General features: G+C 42.8%; 1 protein-coding gene across 1 annotated transcript in view; it reads right to left on the reverse strand.

Annotated features, from left to right (window-relative positions):
* The window catches only part of PTGFRN (prostaglandin F2 receptor inhibitor), a 100,651-nt gene that overhangs the window by 15,390 nt on the left and 66,547 nt on the right, over positions 1 to 18,714 (reverse strand). Inside the window, exons 5-6 of the mRNA XM_003409611.4 lie at positions 8,143 to 8,568; positions 2,950 to 3,369 (exon numbers count right to left, since the gene is read on the reverse strand). Of these exons, the coding sequence (XP_003409659.2) occupies positions 2,950 to 3,369; positions 8,143 to 8,568 (846 nt within the window). The remainder of the gene's footprint in view (positions 1 to 2,949; positions 3,370 to 8,142; positions 8,569 to 18,714) is intronic.

Raw genomic sequence — 18,714 nt, forward strand, 5'->3', positions numbered from 1 at the left:
AGCTACAGTGATTTTATTTGTTATGCTGAGCCTTAAAGAACTGAGAAATAGATTCAATACCCATTCCTCACCGAGAAATACATACAAAAAAATTTATGTGTCCCTCTTCCACATAACAGTTTAAAGGAGGCATCAAACGACAAATGTAAAACAAGATGGAACTGACTCCTACAGACACCAAAACATACACAAATAAAGGACTAAACCCATATGATCATCTCCATCTCAACAAGCAGAAAAAGCATTTGACAAAACCCAGCACCTCCTTCCGATAAAAACAGTAAACTAGGAATGGAAGGAACCTTCCTTAACCAGATAAAGGACATCAATGAAAAACCCAAAGCTGATATCATATTTAAATGTGAGACACTAAGTGTTTTCCCCCAAAGATCAGGAACAAGTCAAAGATGTCCACTTGCACCACTGGAGATTCTAGCTAGGGCAATTAGGCAAGTAAAACTATTCCTATTAGCAAGCAGATCACATAATCTTTAATTTAAAAAAATTCTAGGGATGCCTTGAGCATTGCGTTCTTTTAAGAACTGTATGGGATCAAAATGACAATAGCAACTCAAAAGATTAGATAGGAAACTTAGGGGACAGTGAGCTTATCTTAAAGTGGAAGGAAAAATTTGGAAAAGGAGGGTGAGAATGGTTGCAGAACTTGAAGGATATAATGTTACTGAAATGTATTGTACATGCAGAAATCATTCAATTGGTATATGTTTTTCTATGTATATTCTCAACAACAAAAAATAAATTGTATAAAAAAAAAACCTAAGGAATCCACAAAAAGCTATTAGAAGTAATAAACAAATTCAGCGAAGTTGCAAAATACAAGATCAATAAATAAAAATCAAGTATATTTCTATTCACTACCAATGAACAATCCAAAAAATGAAATTAAGAAAACAATTCCACATAGAATAACATTAAAAGAGTAAAATATTTAGGATAAATTTAACAAGAGAAGTTCAAGATTTGTACAGTGAAAATTACAAAATACCTCTGAAAGAAATTAAAGAAGATTGAAATATACGGAAAGATATCACAAGTTTCTGGATTGGAAGACAACAGTATTAAGATGACCAAAAAAAAAAAAGGCATTTCTGTCGAGTCAATTTTCACTCATAGCCACTCTATAGGACACAGCAGAACTGCCCCAGAGGGTTTCCAAGGCTGTAATCTTTAGGGAAGCAGACTGTCACATCTTTCTCCCAAAGAGTGGCTGTGGGTTTCAACTGCCAACCTTTTCGGTTAGCAGCCAAGTGCTTAAACACAGTACCACCCGGACTCTTCTCCAAATCGATCTACAGAATCAACACAATTCCTATCAAAGTCTCAGGTGTCTTTTTTGCAGAAATTGATAGGCTGATCCTAAAATTCATATGTAAATGCAAGGGATTTAGAGTAGCCAAAACAATCTGGAAAGCAAAATACAAAATTGGAAGACTCACACTTCCTAATTTCAAAACTTACTACAAAGCTACAGTAATCAAGACAATGTGGTATTGGCATAAGGTGAGAGTCTGGAAATAAACCCTTACATTTATGGTCAAATGATTTTTGACAAGGGTGCCAATACAATTCAATGGCAGAAAGGCTCTCCAATAAGTCATTCTGGGACAACTGGATGAAAAAAAAAAAAATCTATTGCTATCAAATCAATTCTGACTCACAGCGACCCTACAGGACAGAGTAGAACTGCCCCATAGGGTTTCCAAGAAGTAGCTGGTAGATTCAAACTGTCAACTTTTTTGGTTAGCAGCCAAGCTCTTAACCACTGAGCCACCAGGGCTCTGGGACAGCTTTTTGAGTTAATATTTTGAGTTCATTTTTGCGTATAGTAATGTCATTCTTTTGCATGTGGATATCCAGTCATATCCACATGCAAAAGAATGACTTGGATCCCTTCCTCACCCTATACACAAAAATGAACTCAAAATGGAACATGGCCCTAAATACAGGAGCTAAAAACTCTTAGAAGAAAATATAGGCACAAATCTTCGTAACCTTGGATTAAGCAAGATTTGACATTAAAACACAAGTGACACACACACAAAAAAATAGATAAATTGCATTCATCAAGATTTTAAATTTTGTTTCTTCAAAGGATACCAAGAAAGTGAAAAGACAACCCACAGAATGGGAGAAAACATTTTCAAATCATGTATCTGATAAGGGACTTAAATCCAGACCACATGAAGAAACTTACAACTCAACAATAAAAAGATAAATAACTCATTTTAAAAATGGGCAAAGGATCTGAATGGACATCGCTCCAAAGAAGATAATACAAATGATCAATAAGCCACAAGAGAAGATACTCAACATCATCAGAGAAATAACACATGAAGGAAATGCAAATCAAAACCAAAACGACAGGGAACATCACACAGCATCACACCTACTAGGACAGCTATAATCAAAAAGTAAGTATAACCATTAGTGTTGGTGAGCATGTGGAGAAATCAGACCCTCATTCTTTATTAGTGGAAATGTACAATGGCGCTCTCATTTCAGAAAAGAGTTTAGTGGTTCCTTGAAAAGTTAAACGCAGAGTTTCCATATGAGTGATAAGAAGCTACACTCAAAGGCCCACAGATTGTGATTCCATTTATATGAAAAGCCCAGAATAGGTAAATCTAGAGAGACAATAAGTAGATGAGTGGTTGTCAGGGGCTGGGGGGTAGGGCGAGGAAATGGGAGATTGGCGGGTAACAACTAAGCGGTGTGGGGATTCTTTTGAGGAATGGTGAAAAACTGTTGTGATCATTGCACAACTCTGTGAATATACTAAAAGCCACTGAATTGAACACTTTAAATGGGTAAATTGTATCGTATGTGAGTTACATTTCAATAAGGCTGTTAAAACAAAAGAAGACATTAGATCAAAGCCCTAAGGCCTCCTGCAGCTCGGTCTATGATCCAATATGGCTCCCTGCTCACCTGAGGTTTGGAAGTCTATTTCAATAGGATTGGAGAGACTGGTTGCCGCTTCTCGCCATAGGCTGCCCCCGACAGGAGACCAGGCTGTCACCATGCAGCGGTACAGCCCCGCATCTGACACCTGAGTCTGGTACATTCGATAGCGAAACTCGTCTTCCTGCACTTTCTCTAGCACGACACCATCCACTCGCGAGGCATCTGTCCAATTCTCCAGCTTTACCACGGAATCCTGGTCCAGGGAGATGATGTATTTGGTTTCATTGGGGCTGGAAAGGTCTCCCACAGGCTTCTCAGCAGTGATGAGAACAGAGTAGCGTGGTGACTTAATATTCTTGGAAGACACTTTGCAAGTCATCTCAAATGTATTTCCTGCAGCAAAGAAAGGCTTTGGCTGCCTTGCTTTCACCACAAGCACGGAGTCTGGAATGAAAGACCAGAAGGAGATGATATCCAACAGGATTAATTAAAATGTATATACATTTAAAAGCAAAATGTCAAAGAGACAGTAACTGATGTGCAAACTGGCACACAATAGCACTTCCCAAAATCTGGACACTCAGAAGAGAATCTTGTATATCTGTAAACAGGCTGAAAACCACCCCCTGGACGTAGCAGAGTAGCCAGAAATGACTTCATGATGAAAGGGAGGAGGGACTCCATGGGCGAGAGTTTGGTTTTTAGGATTTTTAAAGCCTTGAGTTTTTTACCAAGAGTGAACTCAGAGGATTTGGGAAGCTACTCGTACCCCCGAGGACGTGAGCTAAAGCCTACTCTTGGTGAATTGGGAAGATAATACTTAAATGCAACAGTCAGGTCAGGTTCTTGGTGATGCCATTTGCTTCTTCTCTTCTGAGGTTCTGTTGGGTGCAGGGAAAGTACTCTTAGCTACACTAGCCTGCATGGAGGAGCAGAGTGAGGGAGAAATAGGCTCGCTATGCTAATCATACCAAGGTAACATTACAGAACAGATTTATTACTAAGATGATTGGAGCATATGCAGTCATAGATCCAATTATTTCCATTTAGCTTGCACTTTAATTTCAGAGATGCTGTTTTAACATTTTAAGCAAGTATCTACGGCTCCACTAACTTGATGTTTAAATGTGTTACTCCCAACTTCTCTTTAAAAAAAAAATCCCTAAGCATATGCACATTAGAATTCATTTATATCATACTAGCACAATGTCAGGCACTCGGAAGGCACTTGAATATTTGTTGAATGGATGAATAAATGAATTAGGCACGTTCTTCTTATCCTTCAGTAAAACAATTAATCCTGTAATCTGTTCAGTGATGAGATTTTTATGTTGGGTTTTCTTGAACGCTTGGTTCCACATCTATTAGCAGAACATGTATATTATTTTTTTCTCTCCTATTTCTAAGGTTTCACTGAGCCACCCACATTCTTTCTTGATTCTCCTGAGGGTTCCTTCGTCCATTCATTAAGTCAACAAATATTTATTGAGAGCCTTCCATGTGCCAGGCACTGGGAAAACAATGGTGAACAAAACATACAGAAACTCCTACATTTAAATGCTAGTGGAAGAAAACAAATAAAATAAATAAGGAAAACATGTGATATGGCTAGATAGTGATAGATGTTCAAAAGAAAATGAAGGAGGGAAGGAACAGAGCAAGCATGGAGAGTGTGTGTGAGTGAGTGTGTGTGTGTGGAGGGGTGTTATCACAATTCTAAGTAGGGTAGCCAGGGACAGCCTCATGTCACCCCCAAAACAACATCTGAATAAAGACCTGAAAAAAATAAGGGCACAATCCTGTATCTATATGGAGGGAAAGCATTCTAGGTAGGAGATGAGCAAGCGGAAAGCCCCAGGGTTGGTCCATACCTGGTGTATTTGGGGAAAGGTGTCAGGCAGAGTGGTTGAAGTGAAGTGGCTGGGGAGAGTTAAGACATGAGGTCCAAAAGGTAATGGGGGTCAGTTGGTATAAAGCATCTTAGACCAATACAAGGACTTTGGTTTTGTTTTGAGTAAGATGGGGAGCCTTCGAAGGCTTGAAGTAGAGGAGTTTCATGATCTGGCTTTCATTTTCGCAGGACCGCTCTAACTGCTGTATGCAAGGGCAAAAGCAGGGTGACTACCGATACAATCCAGGTAAGTGATGATGGTGGTTTGGAACAGTAGAGTGTGAGAAGTGGTTAGACTCCAAATAAATTGTGAAAAGTGAGGAGTCAAGGGTAACTTTAAAGTTTTTGGTCTGAGCAACTATGGAGCCATTAATGGTGCTTGAGAAAGCTGAGAAAAAAGAGGTTTGGCAGAAAGGAACTGAAGTTTGAGATGCCCATTAGGCAAGCAGAAGTGCCAAGAAGGCAAGAGAATATTGAGTCTGGAGTTCAGGAAAGAGGTGTGAGCTGGAAATGTAAATTTAGGAGTCTCTGAGGTATAGACAAGACTCTTTGTGTGCTGCCAACAGTTAAGTGTTCTGTCACTAACCAAAAACTTGGCAGTTTGAATCCACCGAGAGGCACCTCAGAAGAAAGGCTTGGTGATCTATTTCCAAAAATGCAGCCACTGAACACCCTATGCAGCACAGTGCTATTCTGACACTTGTGGGGTGTCAGAACCAGTGTATAAATGGTATTTAAATTCATGTGATGTAGAGGAGATCCAAAAGGAGTCCAAAGATTGAGTCTTGAGGCAGCTTAATGTTTGAGGATCAGGAAAATGAAGCGGAACCAGCAAAGGAGGTTGAGAAGGAACAGCTAGTGGGTCTGGAGGAACAGCTGGAAGGGGGTGATGTCCCAAATGCCAAGGAAGCCAAGGGACAAAAGTGCTTCCAGGAGAAGGGAATGATCAACTCTGTTAAATCCTGCTGAGTTAAGTAAGATAACTGAGAATTGGATTTAGCAATGCGTTGATCACTTGCAATCTTAATAGGCGCAGTGGGGTGAAAGCCTGATTAGAGGAGTTATCAGAGAGGATGGAAGGAGAGAAAATGGAGACATCAAGTACAGATAAGTCAAATACTTTGGCTACAAAAGGAAGGAGAGAGTAATGGGTGGTAAGATAAGTGTGGAGAACAGACAGATGGAGATAGATCAAAATCAGTTTAGCTTTTTTTTTTTAAGATAGGCAATCTAACAACATGTTTACATACTGATGGGGAAGAGCCAGTAGAAAGAAACACCGATGATGTAAGAGAGAGGAGAGAATTGCTGGAACTATATGTCTGAGCAGTGGTGGGGACTGGCTTTTGCTAGAGATAAGGCTGAGTAATATGGGTGCCGTGGATGGGGTAGAATGGGAATTCTCTTCTGGCTGCTTCTATTTTCTCAGAAAAAGAGAAAGCAGGATCAACACCTGAGTGTGAGGCTGGGAGAGGAGGCGTTTGAGACTTGCAGGGAGAGAAGGTCTGAAATCATTATTTCGGAAAGTGGGGAAGTAAACAGATTAAGGAAATGCAGAGGGATTCCCAGGTAGCATTGAGGGCCCACCTGAGTGAGGTAATGGTCATAGATTTAAAGTGAGAACAGTTCAACATGTCTGAATGCTTTCCTCTAACCACACTTAGCTCTGCAGATGCAGGTAGGGAGACGGCAGAGCTGGGTAGTACAACGCACGAGAGGGACAAGGAAGTTAAGGCTGTGAGCAAAGCAGTGATTATGGCTGACTTGGGATTTAGGCCAGATGACTACAGGGTGGCTAGATTTCTTATCCCTGTTCCTCTCTGGACATATCTGAAAATGAAAGAAGGTGCTAATAATAATTATACCAGGGCAACAGGTGTAAATTGGACTACCCTGGCCAAATGGTCACTCTAGGTTAAGAGTGAAGTAAAGACACAACACAACGGGAGTAAAGGACAAGGTAAGGTGGTGGGATTAATGGATTGTGGGCCCAAGTAGGGTTGAAGAGTTGTTAAAGTACTAGAGCGATCTCGAAAGACAGAAGGTATACTGAGAGAAGAAAACCAGATGTTGTCAAGTTGACTTTGATTTATGGTGGCCCCATGTGTATCACAGCAGAACTGTGCTCCATAGGGTTTTCACTGATGGATTTTTCAGAAGTAGATCGCCAGGCCTTTCTTCTGAGGTACCTCTGGGGGGACTCAAACCCCCAACCTTTCGGTTAGCAGCTGAGCTTAATGGTTTGCACCACCCAGGGATAAGGGGTGTGAGAGGAAAAATGTCTTCATTTAGGAGGGCTCTAGAGGAAACGATGCCCTCAGGTGAGAGTGAAGTCAGTGAAGTTTAATGTAAGAGAAAGAACATGGAGCGATGAGCTTCAGGAAACGGGGTTTTGCTGATGACAGAGTTCTGGAGGGTCTTGCTCGAGGCTTGGGGATGTAGAAGGGATGGTAGTGCGTCAAAGAAGGCAAACAGAGGACCATATGGTGATGAATGTTTGGGGCATGAAAAAGGACCTAGGAGGCCTGGGCTTCCTTTGATGATGGACAAGAACAGGATAAAAGACTCGATGAGGACAGCCTAACGTCCCAAGGCAGACAGCGCTCTGAGCATTCAGGAGTAGATGCATCAAACGTAGTGTTTACCATCCCTTAAGTTCTTGTTACCTCACCCTAGAAATCAATTTCTCCAAATGGATGCCTAGTCCCTCAGGGGCAGGAACAACAGCTCTGTGGATACCCACTGGCAATGCGGCACCTCAAAAGTGTCTGCACCCCAGTGGGAACTCATGGACACTGGCACACCAAAGGCCTCCGTGGGTTTTGCCTAAGACACCCAGCTGAGCAATAAAGTATCAATAGTTTGCCCTGTGCAGTCTCGGCCACAGATCCTTAGAACATCTACAAAACAACCCTCCACCACCAATCAGGTCCTTAGCTCACTCTCTAGAACGCAAGAAACTCACACACTGACCTTTCTCCCAGCATCACCATTTTAAAGAGACTCTTACTACAGAAGAGCCCTGGTGGCACAGTGGATAGGAGCTTGGCTACTAACCAAAAGGTCAGCAGTTCATATCTACCAGCTGCTCTTGGAAACCCTGTGGGGCAGTTCTACTCTGTCCTATAGGGTCACTATGAGTCAGAATCAACTTGACTCTATAATCCTATCAAGTGCTTACTATAGATAAAAGCAATAGTTATTATACCTGCTTTTGAGAATGTATTTCCTGGACTCCTAGTGAATGTGATAACCTGCATCTGAAAACATATGCTGGGGTGACTTAAGCCAAAAAAAAGGGTAATTAACAAGAATGACACTCCTACCTTCTGATGCCCAGAAAATGTTGACGGGTCTGGAGAGAACGTCCTTGCTTTTTACCCAGCTGTTATTCCGCTGTTTGGTCCAGGCAGACACAACACAGTAGTAACTGCCTCTGTCTTCGTCTGTAGTCCTTTGGATTCGGAAACTGAACGTGTCCATATGCTCCTTCGAAAAAATAAGCTCTCCGTTCTGGGCCCGTTGCTTGCTCCTCTCTCCGTACTTCAGCGTCCAGTCCCCATTCATTACCGCGAGAAGCTCACTGGTGACCACACTGTCACTGCGCGGGTTTATCCTGAAGTACCAGGAAACCGTGAAACGGACGTTTGCGTCTGAGCGCTTCACGTCCACGATCCGGCATTCCAGCTCTGTGGGGTCATCTGAAAACTCGGGGACCTTGGAAGCGTTCAGATACACCTGATAGTCTGGCTCTGAACGAGGGAGAGAGGTGAGAAGAAAACAGTCAAACAGAGCAACGAACCAAGAGTTAGCAAAAGGAAAGACAGTTAAATGAAATGAAATGAAATTCTGACAGTTAAATGAAAGTCTTTGCATTGAATGCAAAGGAACCTATAAGGATCCTGTAACATTTGTTTTTGCAAAACTTTTAAAACACTCTCCCCGCGAGTCCCTCCACCCCCCGAGAAAACTTCCCAAGACCAAATGCCAAACATCCCCAATCAGGAGTCTCAGGGCCTTGGTCTTTCCATAGAGATGGGGTCTGCTGTCAGTTTCCCCGGGAAGTGAGTCTTCTGAGGATTTCTTAAGGAGCTCAGGGTCCATGTTCTACCGAGATTGTCCCTGGAATGCCAAGCAGTGTCCACAGGCCTCCAAAGACCCCACTGGGGCAGCACTGGGTGGTGCAGTTAATGCACTCGGCTGCTAATCAAAGGGTTGGAGATTTGACAGGTACCTCAGAAGAAAGGCCTGACAATCTACTTCTGAAAAATCACCCATTCAAAACCCTATGGAGGCACTCGCGCCTGGCTGTGCTGGCGGCGGGAGCGGGACACCGGCCGCGGTAGTACTCTGCCAAACTTAATAGAGCTCCAACTTGGCTCATCATCAAATGCCCTTACTGGGAGGTGGGGCCAAGATGGCGTGCTAGGTGGACGCTACCGCGGATCCCTCTTGCAACAAAGACTCGGAAAAACAAGTGAATCGATCACATACATAACAATCTACGAACTCTGAACAACAAACACAGATTTAGAGACAGAGAACAAACAAATACGGGGAGGCAGCGATTGTTTTCAGAGCCTGGAGCCAGCGTACCAGTCAGCGGATTTTCTGGAAAAACTAGTTTCCCAGTGACGGCTCGGAGACAGCAGTCCATATCAAACCACATAAAGAAGCAGACCATGACAGCTTCTCCAACCCCCCAAAAAAAAGAATCAAAATCTTTCCCAAATGAAGATACAATCCTGGAGTTATCAGATACAGAACATAAAAAACTAATTTACAGAATGCTTCAAGACATCACAAACGAAATAAGGCAAACTGCAGAAAAAGCCAAGGAACACACTGATAAAACTGTTGAAGAACTCAAAAAGATTATTCAAGAACATAGTGGAAAAATTAATAAGTTGCAAGAATCCATAGAGAGACAGCATGTAGAAATCCAAAAGATTAACAATAAAATTACAGAATTTGACAACGCAATAGAAGTCAGAGGAGCAGACTCGAGCAATTAGAATGTAGACTGGGACATCTGGAGGACCAGGGAATCAACACCAACATAGCTGAAAAAAAATCAGATAAAAGAATTTAAAAAAATGAAGAAACCCTAAGAATCATGTGGGACTCTATCAAGAAGGATAACTTGCAGGTGATTGGAGTCCCAGAACAGGGAGGGGGGACAGAAAACACAGAGAAAATAGTTGAAGAACTCCTGACACAAAACTTCCCTGACATCATGAAAGACGAAAGGATATCTATCCAAGATGCTCATCGAACCCCATTTAAGATTGATCCAAAAAGAAAAACACCAAGACATATTATCATCAAACTTGCCAAAACCAAACATAAACAGAAAATTTTAAAAGCAGCCAGGGAGAAAAGAAAGGTTTCCTTCAAGGGAGAATCAATAAGAATAAGTTCGGACTACTCAGCAGAAACCATGCAGGCAAGAAGGGAATGGGACGACGTATACAGAACACTGAAGGAGAAAAACTGCCAGCCAAGGATCATATATCCAGCAAAACTCTCTCTGAAATATGAAGGAGAAATTAAGATATTTACAGATAAACACAAGTTTAGAGAATTTGCAAAAACCAAACCAAAGCTACAAGAAATACTAAAGGATGTTGTTTGGTTAGAAAACCAATAATATCAGATACCAGCACAATACAAGGTCACAAAACAGAACGTCCTGATATCAACTCAAATAGGGAAATCACAAAAACAAACAAATTAAGATTAATTAAAATAAATAAATAAAATAATACACATAACAGGGAATCATGGAAGTCAACAGGTAAAAGATCACAATAATCAAAAAGAGGGACTAAATACAGGAGGCATTGAACTGCCAGATGGAGAGTGATACAAGGCTATATAGAACGATACAAGTTAGGTTTTTACTTAATGGTCTGACTGAGACTAGAGGAATCCCGTCGGCCATGCTCCCCAGACCTTCTGTCGGCACAGGACAGGAACCATCCCCGAAGACAACTCATCAGACATGAAAGGGACTGGTCAGCAGGTGGGAGAGACATGCTGATGAAGAGTGAGCTAATTATATCAGGTGGACACTTGAGAGTGTGTTGGCAACTCTTGTCTGGAGGGGGGATGGGAGGATAGAGAGAGAGGGAAGCTGGCAAAATTGTCACGAAAGGAGAGACTGAAAGGGCTGACTCAATAGGGGGAGAGCAAGTGGGAGTAGGGAGTAAGATGTATGTAAACTTATATGTGACAGACTGACTTGATTTGTAAACGTTCACTTGAAGCTTAATAAAATTTAATTAAAAAAAAAAAACCTATGGAGCACAGTTCTACCCGGAAACACGTAGGGTCACCATGAATCGGGGCTGACTCATTGGCAACTGGTTTTGGTTTTAGAGCCCATTCCAGAATCTGAGCCAATTAATCCCACCATGGCCTGGGTTCCTGTCATTCTTGGCCATGCCCCAAAATGAAAGGTCCTCAGGTCATCACTTCCCCTTGCATTTTCTTATCCTCACTTTATAGTCCCTCTGACTTTTCCGCGGTGCTTTCCAAATCTGCGTTTAGCGATCAATAAACAACCCCCAACCTCAAACTCTCCAGAGGACACTCTTCACCAGGAAATGTGACTCACCCATACAATCCTGCTAACCTTGAAGCCCTCTCTCTGAGAATCTGGCTCTAGTAAGGCCTGCCCACCAGGAGCACCCTGCTTCCTCACCTGCACAAAATCTGACAGTGGTGGAAGGAAAGCTAGTGTCTCCTCTGCCACTGAGACATTCCTGTTATTTTCCGCTTGTATAAAACACCCTCTTTCCTCTGAGGTTTAAAGCATTTCCATAACTCCACTTTTCTGTTCTTACTGCCCCAAGGCCTTCCTCCATATTTGCCAAGGAAATGGTATCAGAACCCCTTGGTAGCCTTGTTTCCTCTCCTTATAACCCCTGCACACAAGTTACACCTAATTACCTGCATTCTCCAGGCACCAGTCTCACAGCTCTGTGAAGACCTGCTTGGAATGGCCCTTCTCTTCTTGATTGCCTTGCAAACCCCCACTCATTCTTTAATGTCACCTCCTTCATGCAGCCTTCCAGGATCCTTGGAGTGACACTCTTTCTTTGTGTTCCTGTAAGCCATGTGTGTATTCTTATATAGCAGTTATCACACTACATTATTACTCTTTGCTTGAGGGTCTCATCTTTGTTCCAAACACATTGCTTTTATTCAGTAGGCACTCAATAAATATGTGCTACATTAATGCAAACTAGGACTTTTAGAAATGGCTACATTTTCTTCTGCAGAAAACTTTGGATTCTAGGAGAAAAATAACCCCACTTAAACAGAACTTCTCATTTGCCAACACTGCCTTTATTCCTATCATCTTGATCAAACCTTTAGTCTTATTTAACATTACTTTTATTTATGACTCATACAGATTATAAACTGCTGAGGTCAAGGCACTGTGCTTTTGTGATTTCTACTTCTAATGAAATTTGTAACATCACGGCTTCTCCAAGAATGATTCAGTGGGCCAGGAAATGGAAAAAACTCAAAATCCTAATTCCCTTAAATGTCATCATCACAAGCATATAATTGCCGGTGAAGTTGGACTCTGTGCTGTGTAAAGTTAAAACACCGTGGCCCTCACCTGCGTCATGGAGCACACCTGGCTGTAAAGCGGACTCTGTAGAGAAATGCCACAGACTGGCATCAGAGCTGGGAAGTGCCTGAGAGACCACCCAGCCTTGTTGTACAGACACGTGCAAAGGTCACACAGTTGGGAGATTCCCATCTCCTGGGCCAGAGTGCTCACACATCCACAGCTTCTCTAGCAACAACTGAATGAGGAACAGATACAACTGAAATATACTTATACCACAATATGCTTAAGAAAAATTCACAAATTACCCCACATCCACAGATTATTGGTATAACTTGGGTGCAGAAAAGGACAACTAAATTCACTTATATGTGCAAAGGACAGATTGGAACTGGCTGTGGTTACAGCAAGATCTCACCGCTCCCAGTCCTGTCAAGACTTATCTGGACCACCACCACATGGACAATCTGCAAGCTGCAGCAGCTGAGAGCCCCCACTCCATTTCCAGCGCAATGAGTAGGATCCTTCATGTGTGTTACCACATTAACCTGAACGACAAACTGTGTGGCAGGAAAAAGCAGTGGGGAAGAGCTGGGACTCTGGGGCCAGGCTGTGTGCAAATCCTGGCTCTGCCATTGACTGCGTAGCCATGGCAAGATTACTTAACCTCTCTAGTGCCTCATCTGTAAAAATGGCGATAATAATACTAACTACTTCATAATGCTACTAGGAGGATTAATAGGTATACGTAAAAACGTTTAGACTGGTGCCTGCATGACTGAGATACACACACATGTGTATCTGCATGTATATATACATATGAACTATTATTTACAATTCCACCTGACATCTGAGGAGACAGGTTTAGAGAGGTTAGCAACTTGCCCACACAGCTCAAAAGTGGCAGATTTGAATCCAAGGCTATATTCTTTTTACCACCTTTCAATGTACATCCTCATCTCTCAAATGAACCAAATGTAACTGTTTTCTGTATTCTCTGGTGCAGTGGTTAAGAGCTAGGCTGTTAACCAAAAGATCAGCAGTTCGAATCCACCAGCTGCTTCTTGGAAATCCCAAGGGGCAGTTCTACTCTGTCCTATAGGGTTGCTATGAGTTGGAATTGACTCAACAGCAATGGGTTTGTTTTTTGTTTTTGATACTGATGAAAAGGTTGGCAGCTCAAACCCATCCAATGGCTGCACAGAAGAAAGACCTCGTGACCTGCTCCTGTAAAGATTACAGCCTAGAAAACTCTATGGGGAAGTTTAACTCTGTAACACATGGGGTTGCTATGAGTCAAAATTGACTCAACAGCACCTAACAACACTGATGGTAAATTGAATGCCATAGCTAAGTTACTGCCACAGGGAATGTGACCCAAGAAGCCAGCTCCCTGATGGGCCATCACACCAACCTGACTGACCAGTGCAACTTCAAGCACTATGAGGCTTCCTGTGGTGGTTTCTCTTCTCTCCTAAACCATGATCAACTCTTTAATTATTATTAATCCTTCATTCCTTCATAGCTCAACTCCCAACCTCTGAACAAATTCTTCCAAAGTGGTACTTTTCCAAAAGCTGTTAAAAGTGGTCATGAAATGGTACAGCCACTTTGGAAATCTATCTGGCGTTTTCTTAAAAAGTTAGAAATAGAACTACCATATAACCCAGAAATCTCACTCCTCGTAATATATCCTAGAGAAATAAGAGCCTTTACAAGAACAGATATATGCACACCCATGTTTATTGCAGCTCTGTTTACAATAGCAAAAAGCTGGAAGCAACCAAGGTGTCCATCAACGGATGAATGGTTAAATAAATTGTGGTAAATTCACACAATGGAATATTATGCATCGATAAAGAACAGTGACGAATCTGTGAAACATTTCATAACATGGAGGAACCTGGAAGGCATTATGCTGAGTGAAATTAGTCAGAGGCAAAAGGACAAATATTGTATAAGACCACAATTATAAGATGTTGAGAAATAGTATAAACTGAGAAGAACACATACTTTTCTGGTTACAAGGCAGGGAGGGAGGGTGGGAAAGGGTTATTTACTGATTACGTAGTAGATAAGAACTACTTTAGGTGAAGGGAAGGACAATACTCAATACATGGAAGGTCAGCTCAACTGGACTAGACCAAAAGCAAAGAAGTTTCTGGGATAAACTGAACGCTTCAAAGGTCAGTGGAGCAAGGGCGGGGATTTGGGGACTACGGCTTAAGGGGACTTCTAAGTCAATTGGCAAAATAATTCTATTATGAAAACATTCTGCATCCCACTTTGAAATGCGGCGTCTGGGGTCTTAAATGCTAACAAGCAGCCATCTAAGATGCATCAATTGGTCTCAACCCACCTGGATCAACGGAGAATGAAGAACGCCAAGGTCACACGGTAACTATGAGCCCAAGAGACAGAAAGGGCCACATGAACCAGAGACTTACATCATCCTGAGACCAGAAGAACTAGATGGTGCCTGGCCACAACCAATGACTGCCCTGACAGGGAGCACAACAGAGAACCCCTGAGGGAGCAGGAGAACAGTGGGATGCAGACCCCAAATTCTCATAAAAAGACCAGACTTAATGGTCTGACTGAAACTAGAGGAATCCCGGCGGTCATGGGCCCCAGACCTTCTGTTGGCCCAGGACAGGAACCATTCCCGAAGACAACTCATCAGACATGGAAGGGACTGGACAATGGGATGGACAGAGATGCTGACGAAGAGTGAGCTACTTGTATCAGGTGGACACTTGAGACTGTGTTGGCATCTCCTGTCTGGAGGGGAGATAGGAGGGTAGAGAGGGTTAGAAACTGACAAAATTGTCACGAAAGGAGAGACTGGAAGGAGGGAGCGGGATGACTCATTAGGGGGAGAGTAAGTGGGAGTATGGAGTAAGGTGTATATAAGCTTGTATGTGACAGACTGACTTGATTTGTAAACTTTCACTTAAAGCACAATAAAAATTATTTTAAAAAGTTATGAAAAAGAGACACAGTCAGTTGATGGAACTATTCATGGTCAGACTGTTGAACACATGGAAAAGGCAGTCAAACTAGCCAAACACCAACTGTTAGAGCAGCTCTCTACCCCTCTACCTACCTCTTGGCCAGGCCAAACCCCACTCACCAGAGCATCAGAACCCAGCTGCTCTCCTGCCCTGGCCCCAAGTCTTCCTTAGGTTTGTGACCCAAACACTGGCAGAGGGCTATGTTGTAGGCATCTCGACTTGGTGTCTCCATCAGGGTATCTTAACCTAATTTACCCCACTCTCCACCCCCCTCTGCCAATACATATATATACACACACACAGCTACAAACCCCACTCCAGTTACTAACTTTCCAGTTACTGTTCCTGTTACCACACATCTACCATTCAGTCTCCCAGTCACCTCAGCTTAAAATGTGTGCTGTCCCCTGCCCTTCCTCTCCCTTACTCCTCTCCACTCTGCCGTGAAGCCGACTCTGACTCATGGTGACCTCATGCGTGTCAGAGTAAGACTATGCTCCACTGGTTTTCGGTGGTTGATTTTTTTAACATACACTGCCAGACCTTTCTTCTGAGGTGCCTCTGGGTGGGTTCAAACCCCCAACCTTTTGGTTAAGAGCTGAGCATGTTAACTGTTTGTACCACCCAAGGGCTCTTCTCCACTCTGAGGGTTCCTAAATCTCATACATTCTCCCTCTTAAGTGTCTCCTCCATTTCCCCTACTCCCAGGCCTCGCACCTAGTAGGTTCTCCATAAATATTTGTGGTTGAATAAAAGCGCAACTCTCATGAACAATACCCTCATTCTGGCCCTCACTGCCTCCAGCCAAGACTATTAAAATAATCTCTCAATCCCAGTCCAGGCTGGTAACAACTAACTACCAGGGAAACCCTCTGATGGTTTGTCTTCTCACCTACTGAACACCTGCCTCTACCTGGCTCCTCCAAATGTGAGACCAACTCATTTGTTCAGCCCCGCCACCCACTGCCTTCCTGTACATATTCTATACTCTATTCAGACAACAGCTCTCAGGATTCCCTAAACATCCATATGCTTCCGATTCATCTGCTTTTCTTCCCGCTGGTCCCTCTGCCTCAGCACCTGGAGCACCTGCTCGGTAAGTTGTTGAATAAATGACTGAACGGATCCTCCCGTTCTACTCCACTCCCACCTCACATATAGAGACGTGAGAGTACAAGACAGGTATAGCATGCATGCATCTACGTTATAGGAATTCCAGTTTGGCAGGACAGAAAAATCCCTTCATTGACCTGCTCGGTCTCCTCATTCTCCCTTAACACTAACCCTCAGGCCCCAGAAGAGGAAGCCTCTGTCTAAACGCAGAGACAAACAAAAACAATTGGGTTCTTGGCTGGTGAGTTAGAAGATGCAGGTTCTAGTGATTTAAAGGGTGTTCAGAGGGCATCTGAACTACACACCAGCATTGTAGGTTGACTTTAGATCTGAACTCCTAGAAGAAACCCGTTGCCATTGAGTTGATTCCGACTCATAGTGACCCTATAAGACAGAGGAGAACTGTCCCCTCAAGTTCCAAGGAGCACCTGGTGGATTCGAACTGCCAACCTTGTGGTTAGCAGCCATAGCTCTTAACCACTATGCCACCAGGGTTTCCTAGAGAAGGTACAATTCCACTACACTGGAATGGTGGGTTCTTATTTCCTCTTTGCTTTTGGTGCATGTGCAGAAATTTTCCTTGAATGTTGTTTTACGATAAATTAAAAAAAAAATTGTTTACAGAGATGATGCGTGGTCCTCAAAACCTATCCACACATACCTCCCCATGTAGCCTCTCCTTAATAGAGCATCCCTCCTCTGAACTCACCCAGCATGCCACACCTCTACTTCTCATTCAACAAACGTTCATGGGGCCCTTCCCACCTGCCACGCTCCGTGCTCTCTAAGGATTTTATTTGAACGTTGGCTGCCTGTAAATACGTCTTATAGCCCCTTCCATAAGACTCTTCCCAGAGTCAGGGCCTACCTCCCTTACTCATCCATGTGTGCTATGCATACAGTGCCTTGTACATAAAAAGTATTAACATGCTTGCTGAATTGAACTAAATTTAACATTTTGCATAAAAAATGCTCAGATTTGGCATACGCATCCCACTACTGATTACCATTATATTCTACTTGATCTCATCAAGAAACCAGCTAAGAATGCAATGGTGGTTATGTTTAAAAAAAAAAAAAAAAGATCCTGATCAGTTAAAGATGCCTATTAAAGTATTTAATGATGCAATGACATGTCTGAGAAGTGTTTTAAGCCGCTCCAGAAAGAAAAAAATAAAAATGGAAAAAAAATGTGTGTGCGCGTGTGTGTTTATCCAGGGAAGGAAAAAGAAAAGAAACAAGAATTGCAGAGTATCAGCACTGTCGAAGCTGGGTGGTTCTTTCTACTTGTGTGTTTGTTTGAAAATTTGCATTCCAAACAGTTGAAAACATGCGGACCAACAACTCACAGGCTAAACCCTGTGTAAACGCTGAGGCCAGTGTGAATGGGGCATCGTTCACATTCTTGACAAGCAGGGATCCACTCACTCACCTGGCTCCTGGGGTGGTGATGGGATGGTGTGCACTATCTCCTGAGCTACAGGCTCCAAATAGGGTGGCCCTTCCAAACAGAATACTTTGTTCTTTGAATACGGGTCATTAGACGCCTGCGTTATAAGTTCCAAAACAATGAAAAGCTTTCAGAATCGCTGACTAATTTGCAAACACAAATATGTGTGCCTACTGTGTACAGGGACCTGACCTTGAAGTTTTCACACAGGCAACCTCACTTCACTCTCATGACAATTCTATAAGGAAGGTAGGTGTGTTGTTATCGTTATGAAGTGCTGTCGAATCAGCTTCAACTTATGACTATCCCATGTACAAGAGAAAGAAATGATGCCCCACCCTGTACCACCCTCATGATCACCAGCCTGCTGGGGTCCGTTGTTGCCTTCCATCCTAGGGGCCTCATCTTCCAGTACGCTATTACAATATTCTGTTGTGATCCACAGGGTTTTCACTGGCTAATTTTTGAAAGTTGATTGCCAGGCCTTTCTTCCTAGTCCAAGTCTGGAAGCTCCACTGAAACCTGTTTGCCATGGGTGACCCTGCTAGTATTTGAACTATGGATGGCATAGCTTCCAGCATCACAGCAACATGCAAGCCACCACCGTATGACAAACTGACTGCTGGCCAGTAGATAAGGTCTATTACCCCCATTTTACCAACAGTAATAATAACAACTGGAGTTTATTGAGGGCTTTCTATATGCCAGATGCCATGCAACACACTTACCCTGCATT

The sequence above is a fragment of the Loxodonta africana genome, chromosome 3, assembly GCF_030014295.1.
Source record: "Loxodonta africana isolate mLoxAfr1 chromosome 3, mLoxAfr1.hap2, whole genome shotgun sequence".
Classification (NCBI taxonomy): Eukaryota; Metazoa; Chordata; class Mammalia; order Proboscidea; family Elephantidae; genus Loxodonta; species Loxodonta africana.